Raw genomic sequence first — 23,159 nt, 5'->3', positions numbered from 1 at the left:
ACACATCACTGCTCTCCGATGCAGTTTCCCATTCTTCTCCCTCAGGAATTTCCTGCGAGTTTTCCTTGTTTAGCTGTGGTCGCTTAACAAGGGAGGTGGTGGGAGGGGCACTACCACCACGACCTCTGCCGCGGCCACGACCACGTTCAGCACCCCTCCCCCTCTCGTTTAAACCCCCACGTTTCTGAGCAAATCGTGGAGGTGGGGGATATCTTTCCTGTCTTCTGTTATCTTTCCTGAAAGAATTATTGTTATATATAGTAAACTATCAATCATATACATGAATCCAATAAATCAATAATGCCATAAATGACAAAAAAAAACATTAAGCGAGAAAGAGAAAAGTTTAAAGCTCTTAGATGTACCTAGGTGGGCCTTTTTCTGAGACCTCTCCCCCGTCCCTGGGTCCTGGACGACCCGATCCTCCACCTTTTGATGGGGCTGAGTAATTTCTTCTATCACCCTTATCTCCAGATTCTCTCAATGAGCCTCTTCCTCTTCCTCTCATACTAGAGGATCCTTGATTAAATAATTGTCATAAATATTAAACAGCTTGCTGAGCATAAATTTTAACTTCACATTCTATTGATAAAGTAACTGGTTCTTACCTCCTCTCCCCCGCTTTGATGGTTCACCTCTGGGTTGGAATGATCCTCGACCATTTCTAGATTCCCATTTCTCCTCAGATGACATTTTTCTACTCATTTGACCATCATCAGTTTTTTTGTCATCCTCCAATTGTTTGTTCCTTTCTAGACTGTCCTCTTTCTTAGGATCCATACTTTTTGCTCGATTTTCCCAACTGAATGGCTTTGGTTCTGGAGCAGATTTTCTTTCTCTTTGATCTCTCATTCGTCCAGAATCTGCCTGCTCTCTTGCGCCTTCAGGTGATCTGGATCCTTCCTCGCCATCATAATCTACCTCCTCAGCTTTTTCTCTCCTTCTCTGCATTTCCTCTTCTAATTCCAGTTCATCCACATGATCTGACCATTGGCCACCAAATGACTTGGATCTGTCTGTCCTGTAACTACCCCTATCACCGCGCTTATCATATCCACGGGGATAGCCATCTCTACTTCCTCCTCGACCACCTCGAGTAGAAGTGCTTGCTGACTTGCTTCCCCTTGAGACTTTGCCACCTCTGCCCCGTACGAACTCACGGGCTCTAGAAGACGGCTGTCTCCTCTCTGATTTGTCTGCGTTGTACTCTTCACGTTTCTTTTTTAATGGTGGTTGATTTCTGTCAGATCGTTTCTCTCCTTTTCCATCATCTCGCAAAGGTCTATCCCATGCAGATGGCCTGTCTTCACGCCCAACAGAATCTTCTTTCTCACGTCTGTCTTCTTTTGCTTTAGATTGATGTTTATCTTTTCCAACTTCATCAATTTCACCCTGATCATTTCCTTTCTGTTGGTCTTCTCGTTGCTTTGACCTTAGAAATAAACCAAATTTTTTTTTACCACTGTTCTTACTTAGTACAAGAAATGCATAATATGACTTCTTATGTATGACTTATCTCTTTCCAGTCTGGTACATGTATTAACTTTCTCAAGTCTGGTATTATCTATAAACCTACCTTTCTTCCCTTTCTGCAGTCTTGTTTTCTTTCCCAGATTTAGAATCCCTTTGCTGATCCTACAGTAAAATGTTTCATAAGATAAATATACTCTAACAAACTGATTTACAATTTTCTTTTTATGAAAAGTTACTTCAATAATCTGTTTTACCTTGTTTGACGATTTGGATTTGGCATCACTCTGTTCTTTTAAGTATTCAGCTTTCCTGTCGTTGGTATTAGATAAAGGTCTTTTCAATGTTATTAAGTTGGACCTTGGTGGAAGGTTCTGTTGAGATTGTTGAGCAGAAATTGGTGGAGGGCAGTTTGGATACTCTCTCTCTGAAAGAACAAATTCTGTTTTGTTAGACAATTCAATAATAGTTCCTCAACAAAAAGACTCTAAATCCAATTTTAACTGCTACTTACTTTCTCTGTAGGATCGGCCTCCTTCATCTGTAGGCCATGGGTGTTTAGAACGACCTTCTTTGTTGCCGTAACCTTTATGAGAATGAGAATGAGAGTGAGAGTCGTAGTCTTTTTCTTTCCTACTGTAGTCGTCTCTTCTGTTATCACTTTTATCTTCTCTCCTTTCTTTCCTCTCTTCATAATGGTGATCCATTCTATCCCTTAGATCTTCTTTTGACTGCTTGTCTTCTTTCTTTTCTTCATTTCTACTTTCCTTCTTCAGCTCCCTACAAAATTGAAATTGTTATGAGATTTTCTCATAATAGGAAAAAAATTTAACATAATGATTTTCTCAGTTGAAAATATATAAACATAAATATACTTTGGTGATGGTGTGTATCTGTCCTCAGGTGTGTCATCAAATGGATCCCTTTGTAATCTTGGTGCTCTTTTCTCAGGTTCTCTAGTATCATATTCGAGATCCTCTTCAAAGCTTCGATCTGCTCTGTGATCCTTTTCCCGTCGATCATGGTCTCTCTCTTGCCTTCTCTCATAATCCATCATTTGTTTTTCATACTCTGGATACATTCTTTGATCAAAGTAAGGTGGGGGACCGCGTCCATCAAATTGAGCGAGATGTGGAGGCATGGGATGATAGAACTGTCTTGGGTCTCTTTCATATGCTTCTGTTCTTCCCTCTCCATCCTGTCCATCGTTTCCTGACCCATGACTGTCATTCCTGCGTCGCATTGGTGGGTACATGGGCATTCCTGTATTAATAGAATGATTTAGCTTAGATTCACTTCTGAAACGATTAATCAGATAGTATTTTTAAACTTATCTTTATTAGACAAAACTTGCATATTGTCTACTGACCCTGCATGTCAACTGGAGGTCTTCCAAATGCATATGGCGGCATCTGCATAGAAGGATGCCAAAACCAGGGAGGGGGTGGTCCTTGTCCAGGTCTCATCTGTGTCGGGTGAGGTTGTGGTGAAGTAGGGGTACCAGGGCCTGTCTGTCTAGATGATGTAGGGGGATGCTCAGAAGAATGCTGCTTTAGAAATCTAGGTGGTACAGATCCTCTTGAACTTTTTCCAGGCTACAAATACCTCAAAGGTTGTGAAATTTGCAATATTTTCTTATTAGTATAATTCAATAAACTTAGATGTAATGTACAATTTTATTTCCATCAACTTGACTGACCTCTGAGTGTTTATGTTGCTCTTTATGCGTTTTGAAGTCCTTCTCACTACTCTCTGACGGAGTTCGACTAGATCTCCCACCTTCTGATCTTCCTTCTGACTTGGTGTCAGACTCCACATCCTAATTCAAACAAGAAGGGAACATATACAGATATTTTTTTTCAGCATTAAAAAATTGCTACAGGTTTCCACTGAAGTAAAACAAATTAGAAAAACACTTCCATATTTACTTACCCTATCATCTCGTTTCTTGCTTCGCTCGTCCAACAGTCTTAATTTTTCTGCTGCTGCAGCTTTACGATCATTCTCCATCTTTTTCTCCTCGTCTTCGCGTCTTTGGCGAGCTCTCTGAATTGCAGTGGACATTTCCTCTGTTCTCTGCATGCGTTTTTCTTTCCAGTGCTCCTCCTCCATCTCATCCTTGGTCTCATTCTTTTTAGGAGTCTGGTTTGGACTTGGACTGGGTCCTGGACTCTGGGGACTTTGAGGGGGTTGAGGTGGGGTCATCTGGGGATGAGAATAAGGTCCTGGGGCACGAGGACCTGGAGGGGGTACTCCATACTGAGGATAGGGAGGACCTCTAGATGGGGGTCTCATATAATCAAATGGAGGCATCTGCCATCTCTGAAACACATGTACCATATCGATTATTGACATTTCCATCAATGACAGTAAATTACATTGAATGAGTCACATTATCTAAATACATATACATGTTAATGGGCAAATAATACTCCATGTAAACTAAAGCAAAGTCATCAAAATTTAGCTAAAAATGAACAACAACTGTTGAAAGGAAGTTTTAGAAACTTTAAACATTTCCAAAGCTTAAAGTTCTTTTGTTCCTAAACATCAGAAGTGAACGAGACGTGTACCCTTATTATTAATGTTTAAAATTTTGAAATAAAATGTTTAAAAATACACCTCAGCCTTTAAACAAATTCAAGGTATACCAAGATAGGGATTTGTATTCAAAGGCTATAATAAACAAGGACTTAATTTTGTTATAAATTCCCCTTACCCCATCCATTCCCATTGGAGGTCTTCCTCTGTATTGTGGAGGCATAGGTCCACCTCCCCAGGCCTCTCGGGGCATTGGAGGGCCACGTTCTCCCTACAAAGAATACACGGAATTACATACATGTTATTCCTAATCTTTCAATGCTAGGCTATAAAATAGAATGCAAATGAATCAGCTAAAAGAGCAAAAGAGTCAGTTACAAACCTTGCCACCATCCTCGTCATCATTATAGTCATCTTTCTTTTCTCTCTTTTCACCTCTTCTAGATCGAGGTTTGCTACCAAAATAAACCACACCATTTTATAAAAACATTGCATTGAAGTTGCAAATTTAACAACCCTGCATAAACAATTCAAAAATTCATTCAATATCAAGCATCTACTCACCCATCTTTATCATCGTCATCATCATCACTGAAGACAAGCTTTTCACTACAAACATAAAATTATCAAGTATTATACTACAATTTACAAATTTTGTTACCTTAATTTTGAAAACTTCCATTTCCATAGTACACTTACGAGTAATCAATTTCACCCTGTGCACCAGCCCATCCTTCATCTTCCTGATCAAGTCTCAGGTTATCAAACTCTTTCAGATCTTTTTCTGAGATGATGGCAGCTCTTTTATAATCATCACTATCAGCACCAACAGGGGGTCTTGGTTGTGCTGGCATAGGAGGAGGATGCCGAAACCTGCTATTAGTAATATGATGGATTATCAAAACAGTCTTGAAATGCATGCAACTACATACATGAGATTTCTCAAAGCTACATATGGACTTATTATTACACCAATTTTACCTTTGATCATACGGATAAGGAGGTCTTGGCATTCCTTGGTAATTTGGTGGGTAGCCAGGAGGGAATCTGCCATACATCTTAAAAAAACAAAATGATGAACACAAATAGATTAATGATCTAATTTTTGGCATGAAAGGATAGTAATGCACTGCAAATATAACGTGAATTCATGACAAAACAGCTAACTTACATAAGGAGGCATCATCCGATACTGAGGTGGCATTCCCATTGGAGGGCCCATAGTTATGGGCCCTCCAGGCGTGGGGCCCGAACCAGGCCTTGGAGGCTGGTTGGGAAGTTCCACTGGACTTGAGGTCTGGGGGCCATTCTGTTGTGTTTCTGTCTGGCCTTGGGACGTAGGCCCTGTTGGTGATGATGGTGAATCTGGCTTGTTTTGCTGCTGTTGCATGGCGCCACGTCCACCTCCTTCTCTCCAACTCGCGACATCTATCAACATAAATGTACATATATGTATAATATGTTTACCAGAATTCAATGACATAAACTACACATATTTGAATGTATTCATGCTGGAATAGGTGAAATCATGCCAGCATAGGTGAGACCTACTTTGTGGTCGCAAACTTGGCCCTGGTCCATACTGAGTATCTTTTCCTTCTTCTTCTTTCTTGCCATCTTTTCCTTTGTCTTCCCCTGATGATTTTAATGTTGGAAATTCCTCCTGCTCAATAAGAAAGCAACACACTAAAACCAAGTGTCAATGGTGCTTAAACAGCATTTACTTCTTACAACGCTACTGATCAATCATGTGCAACATTTAACGGACTAGTATGTATGTACATGTACTTGCAAGACCCACATCCCTTTCCCAAACATGAATCCATAAATGAAAGTCAAACAAAAGCAATAATATTTAAAATATTCTTTGTAAATTTTGGCCATAGCTTGGGTCAATTGGGTTTTAAAGTTTATATCAATAAAATAAGACAGCTATACATGGATCTAGAATCATCTGCAATTCACCTGTATAAAGATTTACTAAACTGACCTGGTAAGGTGAATGTGGACCAAGAGGCCTGCCCCTCTCTCCAAGTGCTACACTGCTCCAGGACTTCGGTGCCGAGTTTGTCCCCGAAGGTGCTGCTGACGATGTCACTGTTGCACTGCTCCCAGCAACAGTTGTCTTAAAAAAAGATCAAAACAATACAATGCAAATGATTGGCTTCTTAGTATCAAATAACAAACATGTATCTTTCTACTGCCGACAACTTTTCAACCAAGGAATTTTAATGTCTTATTTCAATATCTGTGTTAACTTTTAAAGAAACTTTTAAAGACTTCAACTTTAGGCAATTATTTTTCGTAAAAAACACTTGTTTTTATTAGTTCTTTGTAAATTTTGTAGCGCCTATTTGAAAAAAATGATACACGATATTCAAATTGGAGAAAAATATTTTGACAGGGCTGTTAGGTTGGTTACATGTTGCATTTTGGTACATAAAAACAATTTCTACTGAACCCTTAGCTAAAATTTTTAGTTGTCTGAAAGAATCCTTGCAACAGTCTTTAGACCTACCTTTGTTGTAGATTGTGCGGATGGCGCTGCAGTAGCCTGCGATGGCTGCGTCGATGGCGGCTGACCTGTTGGTGCAGTCGTCTTCTCCTGTTCCTTTTCCTTGTTGCCCCATCCTATGAAAAACGATATGCAATACTCAGATTTATCTTTATATCCAGTATTGGGCATTTTGTTCCAACTTTTTTTTTTAGCATTAAACATAAATAATGAATGAATTGGACCTTAAAGCATACAAAGTTACTATGTTTTTAAATTCAATCATGGTTTTCTTTCTACCATTTATACTAGTAATTCACACATACAACACTTCAATCATGAATCAGGCCAAAATAAATTAATAATGTGTTTCCTATTCCAGCTTGAAAAAAAATAGGGTAGGTAGGTAGGGAAAACATTTTATTTTATTTAAACATTTTATTTTTGTTTTTCACTTCAACAACAATAAACAAGTTGGAAAAGATGAGTTTATTTTTTTCTGCCAAAAGGGCGGCTTACAACTGGCAATTTTCCCAGAGTATAGCAGTCATTGGACAGAGGAACAACAATGTGCTTGGCAAGCACGATGCCATTTTCCACAAGAAATCGCTGTCAAAATAAATCTTTAAATTGGTGTAGAATATGTGTTTTCTCAAACACAGAAGTGACTAAGATAAGAATTTCTAAAAGTAAAACCGGAATAGTTGATATCCGGATTAATATATCGACGATAAAATGTTTAGGGTCGGGGCATATTTTTAGGGTCGGTCGGGGAACCGGAAACACACAATTAATTTATCTACGCCTCATTCCAATTGTACACACCTGAACCTCCTGTTGGAACTAAGTTGATATTTGGATCGTTTCCGCTATTTTCACTTTTCAAACTTGGTAAATTAGCCGGGGGCGGCATACGCCGCATGCTTGCCACTTTACCCAAACTTTGCAACCCATGCTGACGTTGTACTGCAGGGAAAGATAAGATACAACATCAAAAAATTTGAGTTCATGCAGGAATTGATAAAATTTTACCACAACTATTATTTTCATGTTCTATTTAATTGACACAAACTACAAAATGTCCTGGATCAATTGGCACTGCTGATAAAAATCTGATGCATAGTTTGCTCTACCATCTGATCAAAGCCTACCTTATACTTATGAATAACACAATAATGGTTTGCTGATAAATACATAATGAATTTGCTACACAATGATTGGTGAGTAATTTGGCCATGAGTGCGGAAGATAATGGTTTATCAATTTGTTCAATTAGGCTCTATATTTACTGTTTAGGCCACCCAAAGTTAATGACTTGGTTCTCAAAACAATTTTGACACAAAAAGATATGGAAAGGCAGAGGGTTTTGTTTTTTATTTTTATAAACACATTAAAGTGAAACTCAGTATTTATAAAAAAATTTTTTTAAAAACATCCAAGTTTTGAGGTTTAGAAAGCACTATGCAACAATTTAAGCTTCAGAAACTCCCTATCATGTGCCTTTCAAGTAAACAATAATTCCTTTCAAATCCAGTTCTCTGTAAAATTAGATTGACCACCATTTGCAATTCAGTTTAAATATAGATATATTGTCCTGCTTGTTGATAATGATTTCAAAACCTTTTCTTGGACTGAAATTGACCAAAAAGAATGAAAGCCACAATTTAACCAATGAAAACAATAACCCGATTTCTCATTGAAGATCACTTATTGGTTGCAGAAAATATTCTTGTGGTTTATATACGTGTAAATACATGTAATAATCATTTTCCACATTAAGATGCATATTTTATCAATCATTTTAGAACTGAAGTGATTGTAAGATTTAGATACAGCTAATCAAATTAAAAAGATATGTCAAGTGAATTTATAATGTAAACAATAACAGGATTATTCAATGGACACTCTCAAATATTAATTACATATGTTTACCTGTGCTTTTCTGTGTTGGTACACTCTTTCCTTGGTATATATTGTTTATATTAAGCGATTTGTATTTGTTTGATCCCTTATCACCTCTTCCTCCTATCCCAGAAAATGTGGACATCTTGCCTGTGCACTCATTGAAGATTTTCTAATCACTTAGCCTATGAACGAACCGCTTAGTCTGAAAATAAATGCATCATTGCATAAATATGTGTGACCCTATCTCGAACATCTCCAAACTTGTTTGTTTACTAAATATGAGAGTTAAGTAAGATGATAAACTTGTCATTCTGCAAAGTTGGACAAGAGTTTAAATTCGAAGAAAAAGACATCTTGTCCTGAGCTGACAGGTTTAACCCTGTTGATAAACAAAGGAAGTTGACAACTGTCATATTGCTTTCTTCGTTTAATAAAGATAATATAACTCTATTCTGCATTTTACATACAGAAACAGTTTGGTTTACATGCAAATCTTCCTTATACAGCATAGAAGTCTTTTTGTGTTCTCCAAGTTGAACAATAGACGTCAGATCGAAAAAGCATCATGGTGTCTGCAGCGTTTACATACATTAATCCATTGTTTCAGCACAAACTAACTTCATTTCAATAATTATTTTCATCATATAATACTATTTTTAAAATCTACATATTTTGCAAATAAGATATTTCCCATATAAAACTTTACTCAGTTACTATGACGCGAAAAGAACGCAGTTACCCATGCATATAGAGTTATAGCATCCATCAATGACAGGTCCTCGAAATCGTGTAATATATAGCAAAAGCGAAGAAATAGTTAGTACTTACACGGGTCCGTTCCACTGGGCTATTGTTGAAAACAATAAAAATTTCTTCAGGCGTTCACTGAAGAGGGCGATGGTTAAGATATTCCTCGGATTTTACCGATGGTCGTGAATAAATTCACTTCCAAGATGGCGGTCTAATAATTATGAATATGCAAATGATTTAGTGATGTCATCCTATCCCACAATTCAACGCGAATGTTAGGCGGATCGAAAACCACAATGACAGTAGATACATTTCGCACGATAAAATGAATAAACAAAATATATCAAAAACACTTTTCCATTCACCCAGCTTATAGAAGTATTTTTTTACATAACTTTTTTAAAACCATATCTATCACAGAGTATTATGAAACAAAATGTTAAATAATGAACACAGACATGACGTTTAAATAACATAATTATGTTATCGTTATGTATGTCTCTGACCATGATAAAGAATCACTTTTGGAATTTTAAAACAAAATTATCACCCCTCAAAGTAAACCATGTTAAATAATATTGAATTTTATTTTATTTATTTTTTTTTGGGGGGGGGGGTTAGTACATTTGTTTAAATAGATATATTTAGTACAAGCAGCTAGAGAAATAAATAACATTTAGACCTATGTCACTGCTAAAGTTATAGTCTAAAAAAACTATAGTAAAAAGTTGCACATAAAGCCCCCCCCCCCCCCCCCCTCCCCCCCCCCTCCACCCATTTTTATAAAGGGCAAACAACTCTTTTAAAAGTTTCATGTTCAAAAAGTTTATTAAAATGACTACACATATACTGTATATATACAGTCTTCTGAATTTGGTTTACGATCAGATGTTAACATGGATATTTTTAAAGCTATCTCAAAATTAGAAAGTCAGATATTGAGTTACGATCGAACAAGATGATGCTTTTGAAATTGTTTATTTTGTGTAAACAGAGATCGAGTAATGTTATTGTTTACATAATTATGTGTTGTACTGGTATAACTTTCAATCAAGTGTCGCTTTCTTCTGGTGATAATATATTATTTATCAACACATCGAATCATTATATAAATCTTGTTTGCCTCGAGTCAATTTGTCAAATAAATGGAAATTCCTACAGCCCCTGTCACATTCTCACGATTTTGAGCTACGATAGTGTACGAATTCAATAATAGCACTTATTCGGGGTTCATCGTAAAGATATTCGCAGACTATCTTCCTTCAACTTCCTTCATCTCAGGAAATCGGCAAACGCGGCAATTGTTTTGAGCATGTTCAAAAAAATCGTGCCCACAGCATGATTTTTAAGTACTCGTAGACTTTCGCACGACATTCGCACTGCACTCGTGCATATAGTCACAATAAATCTTCTACATTCTTAGGAAACTCGCGAAACTTCGTAGTACTTACGATGCTACGAATATCCTTCAATATACCCCGGGTATTCTACGAGTTCATGCGATTGTTTCTCGAGTCTTCCCCGAGAGTCCTCCGAGTGAATGGGAATTCGATTTGATGCGAATACAATACGAAAACAGGCGATTAGGGGCGACCTTGCGAGTGAACTACGAGTTAGTACGAAAATAGGAGACTAGTTAGTGTTTTGCAATAGTATTCTTTTTGATGACTAAGTACATCGTTTAGTATCAGTACTGATCCTTTTCTTTCTAAATTTTACATACTTGTAATTTCTTCATTCTAAAAAAATGAATTTTGTTCTCCATTGATAATCTTATTCAGGGAATAAATCAAACATTACTGCTGCCTCTTTCATGATTATTTAAACAATTCATGAACTAAAACAATATCACGATCCTCTAGTTCGTTTATAAATACAGTAATAAACGTCCGTCAGCAAATAATGAAAACAATTTTACTCATAATTGCAAACACTGCCACTTGGTTACAAGTTTAATCGCCGAAATTCGTACATGAATCGCCACAACTCGTCATGTTATCGCCCAAACATCGTATATTGTCGAGCAGACATCGTAGTCGAGTCGTACTAGATTCGAAAAAAGCACCGTCTGTAGAATTATCGCAATACTGACCTGGCAAATAATGGCGATTTTTAACTTTTGGTAATTCGTAGGCAATCGTAGTAACAATCTTGACAGTGTGACAGGGGCTTAACGATTCATTCTCTGTAAACAAAATATAAACTCAAGCTTTGTTTTATACATAACAATGAATTCTTACCTCTGTATCTCTCCAATAACTTGACTTCTAACATTCAAAGTTTGGTTAATTTTTCGAAATAAACATGTAACCCTTTTAAACATTAAAAAAGTGATTTTTTTTTTATCTCAAATCGTGTCCTTTAATTAGTTTAGATTAATCCAAATGATTGATTTCACCTCAGTTATATAGACATGGACTACATCAACAAATAAAACAGGCATTTTATATGGCAGTGAAATCATGCGCGGATGCAGACAAAATTTCTAGGAGGATATCTATGTTTTCCATGAAGAGCTTATTTTTTTACATACCCTATTTCATACAGATATCGTGCTCTTTTTATCTAAAAAAAAATTAGCATAGTCTTATTTTATAATTACCAGTTCGCAGACTTTTAAATTGTAGTGTACATTTTCATACACACCGAAAAATTAATAAACTATCGTACAAAATTTATTTCTATGCGCGGATCTAGGGGTCGGGGGTGTCTGATAGACATTTTTTTTTACGAATGATCATGATCAATGTTGAAATTTTGTGTTTTCAATGTAAATAACGGTACATCTAGTCCAATATTTTACACGTATTAAATAATATAATGTTTATTTCAATGTATCTATTTAATTAGAAAATTATTTCAAAGGTGACGAATTTTTAAGTAAAACATAGTCAAAATCACATGAATTTAATAATAAAGAAGGCTGAAAACTGGATTTATAGGCAAATATTTGAAAGCAAAGCAAAATTTAAAAAAAGTTCCTCTGCTTTTAAAAAAAGTTTTGCAAATAGCTGATTAAACAATACTTCTCAAAGAGGCTGGATGCTCAACAATGTTACCCATCAGATGTGCCTTAAACTTATAAATATGATCATTATATGGAAATTATTATTTATAAAGAGTACTTAAGCTTTAATATTTTAACATTTTTCTATATCATATACAGTTCATGACCACGACCGTGAATGCTCGGAGCCCTCTTAAAGGGGCATAGTCGCGATTTTGGTAAAAAAAAAATAAATTTCGATTTCAATGTTTATAATGCTCGAGTAAGGCATTTTTAATAAACAACCAAAATTTGAGTGTCATTTGTTGAGTTACAGAGCTTACAATTCCTCGCTATGTAAACAAAGCTTTTGTTTACATTTTGAATGTTGAAGTGAAAATTCCAGTTTTAGACCTAAAATGAAGGTGTTAATCATTAGGAACTGTTTATTTATGCTTAAAGGACTATATATGGTATGGGCCTAAAATGGCCCCTTAAAAGGAATATCATTATTTCACTGTAATTCTTTGTTTTCTTTGTACAGATATATATGTGATGTTTTTACTTAATGTTCATTTTGATTCAAGTGCCCACAATTTAGAAATACGGCATTGTAAAGACAACCTTTTCCCGCCATTTTTGCATTTTAGCATAAAAAAGCTTGTTTTCAAGCATTTTTTTTTCAGGAAACATAGAGCGCATGCTTGAACCAACCAAATATTTTAATCAGAGATGTATCTAGCCAAGTCTAATGAGTGACAAAAAAATTGTCCTGGTTCAAGCATGCGCTCTATATTTCCCATTCGTAAAAAGATGAGAAAAATGTCAATTTTCGTCAGATTTTGATTGAATTATAGAAATAGCGTCACTTCTGACGTCACATACTGCAAGTGAGTGCAAATAAATCAAACACATATGTGAAAAATGTATTTTATATCAACTCTTCTAAATTATAGGATTATAAAAATAGTGCCTGTTTGGGAGGGTAACAGTTGAAATTGACACCCCGAGAAAACTATTGTCAACCGACGCGAAGCGGAGGTTGACAATGGTTTTCGAGGTGTGTTAATTTCAACTGTTATCCTCCCAAACAGGCACTATTTATTTTGTTATACTGAATGTCTAAATTTAAAAAAAAACTTAACTGCTTTTACATTGGAATAACGTGAATTCTACGGCGAACCGAACGCGCATGATTTTCGCGCATGTAACAATTTTTAATGTTACCCGTTGCTAAGTGCGTTGCTAACGCTGAGGGTAATAGAAAAAAATATGAACTGCGTCTAAACCAATCAGATTTCAGTATTTAACATGAAAGTATAACAAAACATTTTATTGTACCCGAAGGACTTTAAAAAATGGTGAATTATGGGGGCCAAATTTAACTTTTACCATATATAGTTCTTTTAAAATAAGAATATAAACAAATCATCTTGAAAAATATTTTTACTGGTATATTTAACCTATGTAAACTAAAACAGGGTACGAGCCTTCTTTATTACATGACGAAGAATTGTGAGCCCTGTATCTTGCTTATAACTCATCGACTGGCACCCAAATTTCATTTGATCATTAGAAATGCATTCATAAAGCATTGTAAATAATAAAAACAGAAAAATAAAATTTGACCAAAATCATGACCATGCCCCTTTAAACAGATGATAAAACTCCTAAGACGAAAAATTTCGAGCTCGCCAGGATTCGAACCTGGAATCTTCTGATCCGTAGTCAGACGCGTTATCCATTGCGCCACGAGCCCTCGTTGCTTCGTCCTAATTGTAAAAGGGTACAAACTCATAAAGGGGTCATTTATTAAAATTATTTCACTTGCGATCTTATTTTATATGACTTGTCATTTTTTTCTATATCATACATTATGGTTTTTTTTTCATAAAAAAGATTTATATTATCTTTTATTACTTCGCATTTGTACCGAATCCGATTCCGACTTTGACATTTGTATTTACGCAATTTCCGGACCAACTGATTAACAGAGAACTTTCGAGTTAGAAGTAACCCGCTGTATTATCCTAACTTAGGGAAATGCTTATTTGGAGTTTATTGATATTAGTTTTCGCTCTCTATTTCTTAAGCAACACCTTTCGTTATTACGTAAAATATGGACTGTATTTATTGTTTTTGACTGTAATCTCTACAGTGACAGTTTTTTGGGTGATTTTAACATGCAGACCAAAATCTACTGAGAATTCAAGGTAAAAACCCCAGCTGATAATTTTTTCTTGTATTTCCAAAGGCCTTAAATGTCAATGATATTTCACACTATAGTATAATTTTTCATCATTTAACAGATTTGCAAATTGGGCACTTGTAAAATTAAAGTATTTCTATGGCTGGGAATTTGAGATTCATGGCAAGGAATATTTGATGAAAGATGAACCTTGTGTAGTCCTTATTAACCACCAAAGTGGCCTTGATCTAATTGGTAGGTAAATTCAGAGACATAGATAACAGAGATTGGCAACTCCGCCATTAGAGTGTTTTGTTGCTGAAATATGTTACAGGACCAACCTTACTTTGAGAACTACATATAACTAAACTGAGATAATGAGCTTAAACCAAAAGTATTTTGTTTTTATGAGAAATGTGCATAGGTTTTAGACATTTTTGAAACAAAAAATTGAAAAGTAAGATAAGTACATAGAAAATATGTTGGCCAGCTATAAAACATCGGAGAAATCTCGGACGACAGGTAGCAAATTGCCTCTTAAAACTCCTCTTTTAATATTGTTTATGTGACATAAACTTACAAAAATATAATATTTTGAATGTTTTGGTAATAGGTTTTTGCTGTTTATATTTCGATATACATGTAATTGTTTATTAGAAAGATATACTGAGTGATTTAAACTGGGAATACTTTACAGTAGGGACCGCGAGATTTTGCAAAATCAGTTGCCAATCTCTGTTATTTATGTCTCTGGTAAATTCTAATGTATATCAGCAAATATATTTTTCTTTCGTTTTAATTTTCTTCGAAATGTTAAAAATTGACACTCAAATAAAATAACATAACACTTGGTCATGATTTTGGTCAAAATTTATTTGTCCATTTTTAATTTCTAATGTCAACCAAAATTTGAGTGTCGGATGTTGAGTTATATGCAAGATAAACAAAAACATGACACAAGCCTTGATTACAAATACAAATATTTTAACAAAGAATTGTGAGCTCTTTATCTTGGTTTTAACTCTATAGGACTGACACAATCTTATGCATTATTAAAGGGGCATAGTCATGATTTTGATAAGAAATTATTTTTCCAAATTTAATCTTTACAATGCTTCAGTACGGCATTTTTAATAGGCAATCAAAATTTTAGTGTCATTCATTGAGCTATATGCGAGTTACAGAGCTTACAATTCTTTGTTATGTAAACAAAACTTTTGTTTAAAATTCAAATTCAAAAGATAATGTGGATCTGAAACCTTGTAACAATGTGAAATAAGGAAATTCTAGACAGGGGAGTACAATTGAAAGATCATACGATGCATATAATTTTCTTTGAAAAATAGTGTTTATTAACTTAATGTTGTCTTGAATAACTTTGATAAAACTTTTTTTTGACCTTTTGTAGGTTTAATGGAGATATGGAATTGGCGTTATCACTGTGCTGTTGTAGGGAAACGTTCCCTGATGTACTTTGGAATGTTTGGACTAGCCACCTATTTATGTGATACAATATTTTTAGATAGATTCGACCGTGCCAAAGCTGTGCAACAAATGAATGCAGTAGTTGACCAAATCCAGTCAAAGAAAGTAAGATGATAACGATATCAGCTGTTCTCTGCATATTCAAGTCAGGACCACCTGCTTTTGAATTGTAAAGAATTATCTACATTTTGGTCAAATAGTGAAAAAAGCAAACATGAATGTAACTTTCAGATAATTCTTTTAAATGACAAAAAATTTTCTCTTAGTAATATTGACCACTTTTTTCAAAAGTTTTAGAAAATTACTGAGCATTCAGATCAAGTCTGCCAACCTTGGTTAGAAACATGTCTGTTAAGAGTGAAAATCAATATTATGAACCTAAAACTAATTATCTTAAAACTAATTATCTTAAGACTAATTATCTTGAGTGGATAGATGGTAATTACAATAACTTGTGTTTGTTAGATTAGTTCTCCTTTAGCCTACATTAACATTTCACATATTTTTTGCTTGTAAAGTGTGTTGAAAGCTACGACAATTATAACACTATAACACACACAGGGTACTCAGAGGTTAAAAGTACGAGTTTTATTATGACATCACAAACGTTGAACGCTGTAGACAGCAACGTCACAAGCAATATTCAAAGTTCACGCCTGTAGCTGTTATAGTATGTGGCTCTTTTATTAATATGAACTTACCCTTAGGATATACATGTACAGTCAAACTTCGTTATCTCAAACTAGATGGGACTTTTTGAAAACTTCGAGAAATTCGAGATATCTAGGGTAAAATACTTAAAAAATAAGTGGCTGGAACTTAAAAATCACTTCGGCATATCCATTGTATTCGAGATATCGGTGTTCGAGATATCGAAGTTCAACTGTATCACATTTGCAGACAAGGCAAGAAGTTAAAAAAAATGTAAATTTAAGCATTAAATCATTATTTTTTGAAAGATACAGTCTCATAACTGCAGCGATGTGTACAATGCATACAAATTTTTATAATATGCTAATGTGCGTTACTTAATTTGTATGCACACACTGCTGCAGTTACGAGACTGTATCTTTCAAAAAATGATGACTCAATGCTTAATTATGCTGTAGGACTTGTATTCCTTCATGAGTTAACAAAGTTTGAAATAAATTATTTGCATCTTTTTCCTGGTAAAATTTATATTCTAATTTCATGTATTGATAAGCTTAATTCAAGAAAAGTTAAACAAGAAATTATGAATCTTGTATCAAACTTTTTTTTTTGTATTTGGATATTCATTGAAGAAATATTAAATGTTAGGTGAGCAACATTGTGGAAAAAAATAAAAGCTGTTTGAAAACACATTGATTGATAAAAAAATGTGATTAGTCTTAATTTAATTCATATTTCAGTTAAAAGTGTTTGTTTTCCCGGAAGGGACTAGAAATCATGAGGGTTCTATGTTGCCATTTAAAAAAGGAGCCTTCCATATAGCTGTACAGTCTCAGGTACAGTAATTTTAAAAACATTTTATTAGTAAAAAGATTGAACCATTTTTACCAATGTCTTCTTTATCATTTCTACAAGACTCTGATTTCAAGAAATTTTTAGGTGATTTGGGAAAATGCAGTAATCAACTCTGGCATTTTATAATAAAAAAAACTTTTGGCAATGTCATGAGAACAAGTACTGGTAATTGATTTTTCATTGAAGTCATAATTACAGGTAAAAATTTGTAAGAGGTGTACATAAAATATTTCAAAGTACCGTTTGAATTTTTGAACATTTCGATGTCTTCAATGATTTTAAACGTCCAAGCGTTTTGAGTTTTGTAAATTTTTTAAAATATATAACTGGTAAATGTTTTCATATCTTGACCATCCCACATATACTGGTACACAAACACATGCACACACATGAAATTTAAAATTTACAGGAACTTGAATTTCACCAGATTTTAATATAGATTCATGATTAACAACATGGAACTGTTATCTACAGAAAATTGCAAGAAGCACATCTCAGTGATTTTAAGATATTGCTATCAATTTTCTATAAATTTTTCTATAGTTGAAAACTACAAGAAATTAATATATTAAAATTCTGGTCTAAGGTTTACTGTTTCATTTTTTGCTGTTAATTACAAAATGGTGTAAATTTTTTTTTACTGAATATCATTGTTAGAATACTGTAAACCAACTTTTATTCGCCAACACATTATTTCGTTGTTTACTGGACATAAACTAGTTCGTACAACTAATTTTCGCGAGTAAGCCTTTTAAAAACATGTGTTGTTATAACAGCCATACGACAAGGGCTGGTTCACGACGAGAAATATTTGCGATGACGATTCTCTCCCGAAGCTTGCGAAAATTTCTTGCTCACGAATAAAAGTAGGTTTACAGTAATGACTGTAATACTGTACGATGTTTGTGTGTTTTTAAAACTGAAAATTGTATTTGACACATAAAAATAATAAGCTGTATGTATTTAAATTGCTCTTTCATAGGTACCAATTATTCCAGTAGTGTTTTCTTCATATAAATCCATGTATAGCAAAAAGAATAAAATCTTCAAAGGTGGTGAGTATTAAATTCATTAGTTCAATGTAAACTATGATTTAAGGCACAAATATCTTTATCAAAATGTGAAGTGCATATGCAATTTTCATTGAAATAAATATTTGACTTTTCATGGAATTCTAAACTTGATTTTTAAAATCATTTTTGCTTTCCAGGAAAGATAGTAATTACTTGTCTTCCTCCTGTTTCAACTTCCGGACTTTCGAAGGACAACATTCCGGAGCTATTGGAGTCTGTTCGGAATTCCATGATAGAAACTTACAACAGAACTTCAGATGTCAAAGACAAATCTGAATAACTCAAACCAAAGCCATATTTTTAATTAAATGACATATTCTTTATCCTCATATTATTTAGTATACAAATGTATTGTTGATAAGATTTCCTTGTGGTCTATGAGAGGTTCTGATTTTTAATCATAGAATAACTTGTTTTCTTTTCTGAAAATTTTACAAGAGAACTGAAAACACAAAACTACTTAAAAATTAGAATTTTACCTTTTGAATATCCCATCACAATTCAGATGGAGGTTCTTTTGTCTCATGTTTTGAGTTATTATTTATATGCAATGTTATTATCCTGAAATTGCAGGAACTGTTTGTCCTCACATGATATAGTATCTGATATGGGTAAGTTTTGCCAGATGTATACAAAAACATATATTACCAGATACTTATTCTTTTACATTTACACATATCTCATTCCTTTGTATGATGGATCTTACTTCGCTTAAGACCAAAATGTTCTTTTGGCAAGCTAGGATACAATTTATAATAAATATATATAAAAGTATGTAAAAGGTGTACAAATATTTGTATATTGCTAATAAATTGAGACCCTTTGAACTTAAGCTTAATTTTTTTTTTAAAAGTAATTGTTATAAACCTCAAACTGACCATTCTGTCAGATATTGTACAGTCCCAGGCACCGAATTCTGTACAGTTGTGTCTTTTCATTGCTTAATATGAAAAATATTTTGATATCAATTTATGATTTTATATATACAATTTATATACACGGACTTTAATTTGAAATACTCGTTGTCCTGTTCTCTTATGCCATATTTCAATATTTTATGTTAAATATCACAAGCATGTATATTCTCTCTGTCTCTGTCTCTGTCTCTCTCTCATTTTAATTACGCGTTGCACCCTCAAGAATCAAGAATACTAAATGGCCAAAAAATCACCCAGCAGATCTACCTTAGAATTATAAATCATTATTTATTTTGAAAAAATTAAGAAACGCTTTAAATTTCAATTTTGAATATTTTCCAAATATCCAAATTTTAGCTTTTATGAAATTTAATAAATAAACAATACTTCGAAACATCCATGATTTGACCAAGCGTATGGCCAGCAACGATTACTGTAGATTTCTTATTTTACGCGAGTACTTACCCGGTAATTCCGCGATCGATTCAGCTGTTTTCCTTCAAATCGCGAGAACATATGATCGCGAATGTTGAATCTTTATCACAGTTTCATGTAGTTTACATACACTAGACAAAATTGGTAACGCACCACTTACTATTTCTTTGATTGTTTTAGATCTGAATGCAACAAAGATTGATTAGTATATTATTTTAACAGTTTATTATAATACAGAAAATGAAACATCATTTGTTGCAAACTAATTGACCAGCTGCTTTGAGTACTGTTTATGAAACATTGGTACTCCCCCCCCCCCCCTTTATGTGATTCACATATCAATATCAGGTGTTGGTTCCATTTGCTCGGATATATGCGATGTGTATGTCTTGTCGGTTAGTATTTACCCGGCACTTTGGAATTCTTACTCGGTCCCTCACACTTCCGGTTTGTACAAATTTCCGGTACAACCTTGCAATTGACGTGTGGTGCCTTTTAAACACTGTGGCTACCTAAAAAGACATTGTTTTTATTTGATAATCATGCCGCATCATGTTTTAGCCAATATCACCGGTAATCGTTTAATTATAACATTTTATTCAAACCTCTCTAAAGGAGCACTAAGCAGAGACCATACCAATTGCCCTGCCACGCTCTTCTGTGGTCAAACGCGCCATACCCCGTCGGGTTGTTTGTGAAGTTTTAGTAATACATGCACCAATAATAAGATTACAAAAAGGAAAGAAAAGCCTTATCTTTCCAAAAGAAGTGTGAGCACGATTTGAGCATTTCTAAAGAACACTTACGCTTCGGTTAACATTGCATCTATTTATCCCTTTTGGCATTTAAATGTCTTACTTATAATTGAGGTGACATATTTAAACATTAAATACATCTTTAAAAAAATTTAGGATGTAAATATTATTTTATTTTAAATGGTGCGTTAGCAATTTTGTCTAGTGTATGTCAGAAAAATAAAAGCGAGACTTTAAAATTCGCGAAATTTGCTCCTTGCGGTTTTACGCAGATATTAATTCCCTGCGTTTAATTAGGAATCTGCAGTATTCAAAACCCATAAAACGGGACGTATCTCGTAACTGTGACAAATCTTTTTAAGGTATGCTCAGATGACACAGTTTTACTAAAATTGGCTGGATGGTCATCAAGTAATAATCAGATCTACCTTGAATTTTCTGACAGGATTTCTTTACCCCAAAAAATTATTTAGTAAAGAAAAATTCCAAAAAAGTTAACCCCTTCTCTTTAGGACATAATTTTTCTTCAAGAGTTAATCCCTGTGATCTTGACGGTCTTCAGTTTAACATAATTAGACAATGGTCTCGAAAGAAAAAAATAATGGTTATATATTGTCATCCCTATGGAATCCGGATAGGGCCATGTAGTTCACTATCGCATCATCGCACCATCGACGTTTGAGTCGATAGTGAAATGGTGCGATAGTGCGATGACGATGATGCGATAGTGCGATGACGATGATGCGATGGTGCGATAGCGCGATGACGATGATGCGATGGCGCGACAATGCGATGACGATGGTGCGATGGCACGATAAAGCGATAGCGCGATGATGCGATGATACGATAGCGATAACGCGATGGTGCGATAGCGATGACACGATGGTGCGATAGCGAAGATGCGATGCTCCATCGCGTTATTATTAGTTCTCTATCGCGCCATCGTCATCGTATTATCGTAGCATCGCTCTATCGACTTTCCATAAAAAGGATTACATTCCCAGCAGCCATTGCACAACATGGCGTTTAATGACGAAGAGATGCTAGTAATTATTATTAAGGGGTAGGTATGGAATCCGGATAGGGCCATGTAGTTCACTATCGCATCATCGCACCATCGACGTTTGAGTCGATAGTGAGATGGTGCGATAGTGCGATGACGATGATGCGATAGTGCGATGACGATAATGCGATGGTGCGATAGTGCGATGACGATGATGCAATGGCGCGACAATGCGATGACGATGGTGCGATGGCACGATAAAGCGATAGCGCAATGATGCGATGATACGATAGCGATAACGCGATGGTGCGATAGCGATGACACGATGTTGCGATAGCGATGATGCGATGCTCTATCGCGTTATTATTAGTTCTTTATCGCGTCATCGTCATCGTATTATCGTAGCATCGCTCTATCGACTTTCCATAAGAAGGATTATATTCCCAGCAGCCATTGCACAACATGGCGTTTGATGAGGAAGAGATGCTAGTAAATATTATCAATGGGTAGGACTTAAGATGAAATAAATTTATTACGGACGAAGTAACATGCAGATGTTTGTATTTGTTGACGTATAAATATAAGTCCTGCAAATATATCATCAGAAAAAAAACTATTAAGTAATTAACTTGTACATAATTCCCATCTAAATCTAAATGAAAGGATAATACTTTTGCAATATTATAATTCATATTATGTTCACAAGTCATTAAATATTTAAAGGGAGGTAACTCTTACAATTACAACGAATATAGAGTACGCACTTTTCCCTTGTTAGTCATACAAAAAAGTACTGGTTAAAAATATTAAAGACACACTCTTTATCAATCTAACAAATCTAACAGCTCACAAGTATACTGAAATTAAATCTTATTTCGCTCAATATATAAAGCATAATTATGTGTTTGTTAATTAATTTGAATGAGAATTATCACACCCCCCCCCCCCCCATTTGAATCCATGCCTTAATCATGTGGTTTTCATTAATTGCATTGATTTCTTTATTTATTTACCTATGATTTAAATATTTATATCGTTAGCAAAAGGGTATGGCTAATTTGTAATACCTAATTATTATCAGAGAGTCAAGTTTATCAACCTCTCATATAAAATCCGTTCACATATTCACTGCCTGTCGCTTTTTCACCTTTCAATGGCGCATACGCAAAAAGTCGATGGCGCGATGGTGCGATGACACGATGATGATGACGCGATAAAGAACTAACGATGACGCGATAGAGCATCGCATCATCGCTATCGCACCATCGTGTCATCGCTATCGCACCATCGCGTTATCGCTATCGTATCATCGCGTCATTGCGCTATCGCTTTATCGTGCCATCGCACCATCGTCATCGCATTGTCGTGCCATCGCATCATCGTCATCGCGCCATCGCACCATCGCATCATCGTCATCGCATCATCGTCATCGCACTATCGCACGATCGCACTATCTACTCAAACGGCGATGGTGCGATGATGCGATAGTGAACTGCATGGCCCTATCCGGATTCCATAGTAAAGCTAATTTGTAATACCTAATTATTATCAGAGAGTCAAGTTTATCAACCTCTCTTATAAAATCCGTTCATATAGTCACTGCCTGTATATATACGTTCAACTTAATTATTTTATTTTTTTCCATACAGAA

The 23,159-nt window shown here is 34.9% G+C and overlaps 2 protein-coding genes and 1 non-coding gene across 10 annotated transcripts in view; 1 reads left to right on the top strand and 2 right to left on the bottom strand.

Annotated features, from left to right (window-relative positions):
* Positions 1 to 9,397, bottom strand: part of LOC105343430 (protein PRRC2C) — an 18,584-nt gene extending 9,187 nt beyond the window's left edge. For 6 of the 8 annotated variants that reach the window (XM_066076784.1, XM_066076792.1, XM_066076788.1 and 3 more), the window contains exons 1-22: positions 9,239 to 9,397; positions 8,438 to 8,612; positions 7,331 to 7,471; positions 6,530 to 6,642; positions 6,002 to 6,136; positions 5,563 to 5,677; positions 5,183 to 5,439; positions 4,993 to 5,069; positions 4,711 to 4,887; positions 4,576 to 4,620; positions 4,394 to 4,466; positions 4,190 to 4,282; positions 3,403 to 3,792; positions 3,170 to 3,289; positions 2,840 to 3,065; positions 2,346 to 2,733; positions 1,985 to 2,250; positions 1,728 to 1,897; positions 1,577 to 1,635; positions 609 to 1,432; positions 366 to 519; positions 1 to 236 (exon numbers count right to left, since the gene is read on the bottom strand). The exon at positions 1 to 236 is cut by the window's left edge and continues 334 nt beyond it. In XM_066076784.1, the coding sequence (XP_065932856.1) occupies positions 1 to 236; positions 366 to 519; positions 609 to 1,432; positions 1,577 to 1,635; positions 1,728 to 1,897; positions 1,985 to 2,250; positions 2,346 to 2,733; positions 2,840 to 3,065; positions 3,170 to 3,289; positions 3,403 to 3,792; positions 4,190 to 4,282; positions 4,394 to 4,466; positions 4,576 to 4,620; positions 4,711 to 4,887; positions 4,993 to 5,069; positions 5,183 to 5,439; positions 5,563 to 5,677; positions 6,002 to 6,136; positions 6,530 to 6,642; positions 7,331 to 7,471; positions 8,438 to 8,552 (4,174 nt within the window). In that variant the 5' untranslated portion in view covers positions 8,553 to 8,612; positions 9,239 to 9,397. The remainder of the gene's footprint in view (positions 237 to 365; positions 520 to 608; positions 1,433 to 1,576; positions 1,636 to 1,727; positions 1,898 to 1,984; positions 2,251 to 2,345; positions 2,734 to 2,839; positions 3,066 to 3,169; positions 3,290 to 3,402; positions 3,793 to 4,189; positions 4,283 to 4,393; positions 4,467 to 4,575; positions 4,621 to 4,710; positions 4,888 to 4,992; positions 5,070 to 5,182; positions 5,440 to 5,562; positions 5,678 to 6,001; positions 6,137 to 6,529; positions 6,643 to 7,330; positions 7,472 to 8,437; positions 8,613 to 9,238) is intronic. The other 2 variants (XM_066076787.1, XM_066076786.1) reach the window with 2 other exon arrangements.
* A 4,435-nt stretch (positions 9,398 to 13,832) lies between these two features.
* On the bottom strand, positions 13,833 to 13,905 carry Trnar-acg (transfer RNA arginine (anticodon ACG)). The gene has a single exon. It is a non-coding gene; the product is annotated as a tRNA-Arg (tRNA).
* Positions 13,906 to 14,107: 202 nt separating this feature from the next.
* LOC105343425 (1-acyl-sn-glycerol-3-phosphate acyltransferase alpha) lies at positions 14,108 to 18,719 on the top strand. Its single transcript, XM_011450803.4, has 6 exons — positions 14,108 to 14,359; positions 14,456 to 14,589; positions 15,743 to 15,924; positions 17,211 to 17,306; positions 18,308 to 18,380; positions 18,536 to 18,719. The coding sequence occupies exons 1-6, from the start codon at positions 14,190 to 14,192 to the stop codon at positions 18,676 to 18,678; spliced, it is 798 nt and encodes a 265-aa protein (XP_011449105.3). The 5' UTR covers positions 14,108 to 14,189; the 3' UTR covers positions 18,679 to 18,719.
* Positions 18,720 to 23,159: the final 4,440 nt, after the last annotated feature.

The sequence above is a fragment of the Magallana gigas genome, chromosome 2, assembly GCF_963853765.1.
Source record: "Magallana gigas chromosome 2, xbMagGiga1.1, whole genome shotgun sequence".
Lineage (NCBI taxonomy): Eukaryota > Metazoa > Mollusca > Bivalvia > Ostreida > Ostreidae > Magallana > Magallana gigas.
Note: the sequence above shows the minus strand (reverse complement) of the source record. Positions and strands in the feature narration are given on the sequence as shown.